Here is a 6,765-nt window from a genome sequence, read left to right on the forward strand (position 1 = left end):
ATGCATGCTGGGGGTGGATTTTCTACTGGCCTGTCGGGCTTGCTAGTATTAGTAATCTCAGGCCCGAGTCTTAAAATACAGGCATCTTAGGATTTCGACCCATGACAAGGTAACGAAGATGAACAAAGTTGCTCGGGAAAATAACAACGTGTGACGGCAGCACTAGTGCAGCCACCACTGCTGATTTAGTGATTTAGTGCGCCGGCTGAGAGTTGTTTTTTCGCGTTGGCAGGAGCCGATGGATTTTATGGCGATTGAGGAGAAGATGGAGGCGAGGGACTACACAAGCAAGCAAGAGTTCCTCGACGACTTCCAACTGATCTTCGACAACTGTCGGCAGTACAACGGCCCCGACAGCGGTAAGTTGGACCTATGCTATCCTGCTCCTATCCCAGTCCTATCCTGCTCCTATCCCAGTCCTATCCTGCTCCTATCCCAGTCCTATCCTGCTCCTATCCCAGTCCTATCCTGCTCCTATCCCAGTCTTATCCCGCTCCTAGCCCTGTCCTATCTCCTTCTTATCCCAGTCCTATCCTGTTCCTATCCTGGTGCTATCCCATTCTTATCCTGCTCATATCTCAATCCTATCCCAGTCTTATCCCTGTTCTATCCTGCTTCTATCCCAGTCCTTATCCTGCTCCTATCCCAGTCCTATCTTGCTCCTATCCCAGTCTTATCCCGCTCCTATTCCAGTCCTATCTCCTTCCCATCCCACTTTTATCTCAGTCCTATCCCAGTCCTATCCTGCTCCTATCCTGGTGCTATCCCATTCTTATTCCGCTCCTATCTCAGTCCTATCCCAGTCTTATCCCAGTCCTATCCCAGTCCTATCTCCTTCCTATCCCACTTTTATATCAGTCCTATCCAAGTCTTATCCTGCTCCTATCCTGGTGCTATCCCATTCTTATCCTGCTCCTATCTCAATCCTATCCCAGTCTTATCCCTGTTCTATCCTGATTCTATCCCAGTCTTATCCTGCTCCCATCTTTCCCGCTCCTATCTTGGTGCTATCCTGCTCCTATCCTGCTCCTATCCCAGTCTTATCCCGCTACTAGCCCAGTCCTATCTCCTTCCTATCCCACTTTATCTCAGTCCTATCCCAGTCTTATCCTGCTCCTATCTCAGTCCTATCCCAGTCTTATCCCTGTTCTATCCTGCTTCTATCCCAGTCTTATCCTGCTCCTATCTCAGTCCTATCCCAGTCTTATCCCTGTTCTATCCTGCTTCTATCCCAGTCTTATCCTGCTTCCATCCCAGTCTTATCCCATGGGCATTCATCTGGTTGTCCAGCCTATTGCCGATTACATTATGTCTATAATGTTATTATCTGTAACACTAACATGCAGTACTTTATCATTCAGTACTTTACATTATCTGCTACATTATCATCTTGTTATAATTTATCAATTGTGCAATTGTATGTGATGTGTGGATGTTTTTGCCGGTGTGCGTCGTTGCCGTGTACTCGACTTCTCCCTATATGCGTTTCCGCGTGCGTCTTGCGTGCAGACTACTCGTGGATGGCGAAGAGTCTCGAGGTGGTAGTGCGCCGCGCCGCAAAGCGCCACCTACCGGAGGAGACGGAGAAGTGTGACAGCGACGACGAGTTCCAGATGGACGACCGTAAGGTGAACGTTCGCGCCTCGATCAGGCCGCAGCGACAGGCGACGAGCCGCGCTCTGAAGACCCTGTCAGCCATCACCAAGCAGATGGAACAGGTGCGTTGTCATGCTAACGGGGGTTAGGTCACGCTCGTAAGCCAGCTGGTAACAGCTGGAGGCAGATTTTAGGTTAATTACTAATTATTAAAACTATTATTAAAACCGATAATTAGAGTATGCGTTGTAAATATTAAGCGTTGTGGTAAAGGTGAGCATAAATTCGTATAAATCCTGACTAGAAATGCGAGCCGTTATTCCCGAATCCGTCACGAATTTCTCTCCCCCGCACGCTTTGAATCGTAAACATCTGAACGTGCTTTCTCCCTCGGTCGCACAGGATTCGAGCGATGACTACGACGACGATGACGATGATGACGACGACGACGATGACAACGTCGGCGCTAGCGGCGGTGGCGGCGGCATGGGGAGCCGCACACGCTTCCTTGGCGAGCACACGTACAGCCAGCGCAACCCGATCAACCGCCGCCCGATCTACATGCAGCAGAGCGAGACCGCCGCCGCCGCCGCCGCGACCGCGATGCCCTACCGCAGTAAGATCCTGCTCGTCGACGAACGCGGAAACCCCGTCGGCTCTCGCGCCGTCGAGACGGATGAGGACGCGGCGCCGGCGAAACTTGCGAAGAAGCCGGCGCCATCTAGCATGCAGCAGCAGGTGGCGTCGCTGCTCGGCGGGAAGCTGGCGATCCCGCGCGGCGGTCAGGTGATGGTGCTGCCGACGGCCGAGCTGCAGGCGATGCTCGCGTCCGGAGCCGTCGCCACGACGACGGCCACGGGAGAGAAGGCATCGCCGGCGACGGCGCGGGTGCTGCTGGAGGCGATCCGCACGGAGCGTGGCGCGCCCGGCAGCGTGGCGGCGCGGCCCATGACGCTGTCGTCGTCGCCGCTGCGGCAGCGTTTCCCGCCGTACGCAGCCGCGCGGCAGACCCCCCCGCGCCGCCGCGGCCGCTCGTCCAGGTCGTCGTGCGGCCGCCCGCCACCCCGCCAACCATCGTCCAGTCACCGGGCGGCGTCCGCACGCTGCTGGCAACGATGGGGAGCGCGGCGACGTCGTCGCCAGGGGGCGCCAGCGTGCCACAGCAGCCGGTGTTCGTCATCAAGTCTCCGTCGGGTAAGATCGACGCGTCGAGTCTGCACGGGCTTAACCTGAAGGCGTTCCCGCAGGGAGCAAAGCTGGAGATCAACGGGCAGCACTATGTCATCCGCAGCCACCACCAGCAGGGGGCGCCGGCAGTGGCGGCGGCACGCGACGGCCAGCAGGGGGCGGCGACGGGAGCGCGCGCCGTCCCGATCGTGTACAACGCGAACCCGTGGAAGATGTCTCATCAGACCCGCCACCAGATTGCGACGCGGAAGCCGCAGGACGCCGGCGCCCCCCCTCCCGCTGTCGCCAAGTCGGAGCAGTCTGCCGGTGCAGCCCAGCAGGTGGCAGCAGCATCGCCGGCGAGCAACGCACCATCCGGGGAACAGGAGCGACTCAGCCTGCAGTACGTCATGTCGGCCGTACTGGACAACCACTCGGGGGCGCTGCAGGCTGCCAAGTCGACGAGCGAGGCGAGCGGCGTAGTGGCGCCCCCTAGTGCACCGCCGCTGCAGGCGGCGAGCCAGACAGTGATTACCTCGATACAGAACGTGCCGTCTGCGTACTCCGTCGCCACGCACACGATGCCCGCCGCAACAGTGCTGACCCCTGGTGTCCAGAAGCTGGTTCGTGTCGTGTCGGCCGCCGGCGTTTCGCCGCAGACGCAGTTCGTCCAGGCGGTGGCGCCCCCTGGCGGGTGCATCCAGCAGCTGCTGACAGTCGGCGGCACGCAGTACTTGATTAACGCAAACATTCCAGACGGTGGTCAAGCGGCGAGCGCGCCCGTCATCTCGACAGGTGGCAGCACGGTGGTGGTGTACACGCAGGCAGGTGGCGTTGCAGCGTTGCCGCAGACGCTTGTGCTGCAGGGACAGGCGACGGGGATGGCACTGAACACCCCGCCCAACGTCGTCTACGCCCAGCCCACCATCGTTCACTCGCAACCCACCATCGTTCACTCGCAACCCACCATCGTTCACTCGCAACCCAGCATGATCCATGGTCAACCTACGGTCGTTCACTCACAACCCACAGTTGTTCATGCACAACCCAGCATCATTCATGGTCAACCTACGGTCGTTCATGCACAACCCAGCATCATTCATGGTCAACCTACGGTCGTTCACTCACAACCCACAGTTGTTCATGCACAACCCAGCATCATTCATGGTCAACCTACGGTCGTTCACTCACAACCCACAGTTGTTCACGCGCAACCCAGCATCATTCATGGTCAACCTACGGTCGTTCACGCACAACCCACAGTTATTCATGCGCAGCCGGCCATCGTTCACGCACGGCCGAGCATTGTTCATGCGCAGCCGGCCATCGTTCACGCACGGCCGAGCATTGTTCATGCGCAGCCGAGCGTTGTTCATGCACAACCCACCATTGTTCAGCCATCGACGGCGATTCTGAACGCACAGTCTATGATCGTCAATGCTCATCCTCTGCAGCCGTCTGCTCAGCGCAATCTCTGGGAAGCCATCGGCGTGATGAAGCCCGCACCGCAGAAGACGCCCGTCGCCATGGCAACGAGCGAGGACGAGCAGACGTGGAAGGAGAGCAATGGCCACGTCGACGATACAGGCGACGACGACGCGGCGCCGCAGCCAGGGGGCGCCGCAGGCGTGATCAGCAACGGCGACGCGAATCTCTTGATGGTTACTCGCGAACAGAACTGCCAGTAGGGGGCGCTTGCGAAGAGGCATTCCGGAGATGCGATTCAGCGATCAACAGTGGCGATTTGTTATTCGCGGCCGGAGATTGACGAAGGAGTGAGAGCTTTGTGAATCGGAGCTAGCACCTCATGCGATCTGTGCACACCCTGGCGCTTGTACGTTGCGTTATTTTTATGTATATAATATTGTCTCCAGTACACACTCAGAGGAAGGACGCCATTAGAGCGCGTATTCGGTTAGATCCTGTATTTTGTATATGTTATTTACCTGCGTCATCCTGTGCATGATAGAGCCCTGTATGCATCGGAGACGTTGAAGATGGAATAATAGTGGTGGACAGACACGATGTGAGAGAACGTGCCGTTATGTGTTTGTGTTATGTGTTTACTTGCGCCTTGCCGTTCCTCAGAGCTGACATATGAAGTGAATCCAAACATCCAATATCCTTGCGCTGGGACCCCCCTGCTCATTGAACCTAGCGGTTATCGAATACTGTATAAACTGTATATTTTGCGGTTGTTTAATTTTCGCGAATTTCGCGAACGCGTCCCCGGCCGCGAAAATAACAACACGTGGATAATGCATACCGAATAATACCGAATAATTCATAATTCACCGACCGCGAAATTAACCATTTGCGAAATTGTTCGTCAAGTCTGAATTCGCGAAAATATCTGTATGCGAAAAATACGGCTTTAATATAGAGTAGTCGCATTTCCTCCTGTTATCACACACGTTCTTCTCACCCAGGCTTGTTGGGAGTCTTCTCTTTCCCTGACCTGCCTTTCCATGATCTTTCCTTCATCCACCTCTTTAGCTGTGAGCCCCTACACCTTTCCTTCCCTTTACTATGACTTGATTCTTCTCTTTTAATAGTGTGTTATTCCTCCGAACTACGAAATGACAGTTAATCCGACTTCCTTTCCCAGGTTTTTTCTTCTGTTGTTAGAATATCAATAGATTAGGCTGTGATTTGTATGCGTGTAATTTTAATATTTTGCGGCATATACTAAATGGACTTTATAATAACACACTACGTATTTCTTATAAATATTGCGTCATCTCATTTGCGTGCGTGCGTGCGTTCGTGCGTGCGGGTTTATACATGTATGTTTGTGTGTCTGCAACTCTGCATATGTACGCACACTTCCACGCACGCTCGCGCATGCGTGCGTGCGTAGGTACGTGCACTGATGAATTTACCAGTTGTATAAACAAGTATCTTGTCAAAATGCGGAGAGTAATCATATTACCAATCTGTTTGCACACGGCGGGTGTCAGTTAGCAGTACCGTATAACGTAGCTGTAAATGTATATGTATGGTGAGATATGTAGGTGATACTGGTGTCTGATCAACTGTCTGCGAGCATAAAATATATAAATATATATATATATTATACAGACGTCAATGTAGGCCGGGGTCTTTTTCACCGGTAAACAGCAGTGGTTGTTGTCAGCTAGTGTTACCTCGTTGAAATAAAACAATGTCCTTTGGTGCGTCCGAACATGGCCGCGGTTCAATAGTGAAAACGTATTTTAGTTGAAGAGAGCGGAGGCAAATGTGTTCTCGGTTCATAGAAACGAAGTCGTGTATCAACTACACGTGTTTGCATTTTTGGAGGTGCTTCTATTTATTTCCTACACATGCTTCCCCGCGTACTGGGAAGAGAGGTGGTGTTACCATATCAGTGCTGAATACACATATAACAAGCGCAGATGATCAGGTTAAAGTGTAGGTGACGCGGCGCGCGCGCACACGTCGGTGTGTGTAATTCACATTTGTTTGGAATATCGTGTCTACTCATGATCAATAAATCGTATTAAACATTAGCAATGGTGTTTTTCTCGTGCCTGATGTTTTACAGACGTCGTCCGCGAGTGTCTGTGGTGGAGCTCGAACGTAAAAACTTATAGCCGTATAATCATATTTTGTGCTTTGGGGGTGAAAAAGTTGAGGCTGAAAATCAGCCATTTGCCTGGCTAACTGCACCGTGCAACTGATGCCGTGGGCTATACTATCCGCGAGAGGGGGAGGAAAATACTGAGGGGAAGGGAGTGAGACGGGAGGAGGAATGAAAAAGGAGAGAAATGAGTTAGGGACGGAAGGACGGAGGAATGCACACGGATATGTGCACACGCATGCGCAGACAAACGTACGTACGGCACACACAGGCATATGGATGCAAATATTCCTTCTGATATTGTTACTTTTCTCGCCTTCCTGCTCACCCTCTCCCTCTACGTGACTCTCTCACTCTCTCTCTCTCTCTCTCTTTCTGTCAGTCTCTCTCTCTCTCTCTCTCTCTCTCTCTCTCTCTCTCTC

The 6,765-nt window shown here is 53.4% G+C and overlaps 2 protein-coding genes across 2 annotated transcripts in view; both read right to left on the bottom strand.

Moving 5' to 3' along the window:
* The window catches only part of LOC106808036 (general transcription factor 3C polypeptide 5-like), a 1,245-nt gene extending 1,160 nt beyond the window's left edge, over positions 1–85 (bottom strand). Inside the window, exon 1 of the mRNA XM_014810585.1 lies at positions 80–85. Coding sequence (XP_014666071.1) covers positions 80–85 — 6 coding nt within the window. The remainder of the gene's footprint in view (positions 1–79) is intronic.
* The window catches only part of LOC106808049 (general transcription factor 3C polypeptide 5-like), a 16,865-nt gene that overhangs the window by 1,126 nt on the left and 8,974 nt on the right, over positions 1–6,765 (bottom strand). The gene's annotated exons all lie outside the window — the stretch shown is intronic.

The sequence above is a fragment of the Priapulus caudatus genome, unplaced genomic scaffold (assembly GCF_000485595.1).
Source record: "Priapulus caudatus unplaced genomic scaffold, Priapulus_caudatus-5.0.1 Scaffold250, whole genome shotgun sequence".
NCBI lineage: Eukaryota > Metazoa > Priapulida > Priapulimorpha > Priapulimorphida > Priapulidae > Priapulus > Priapulus caudatus.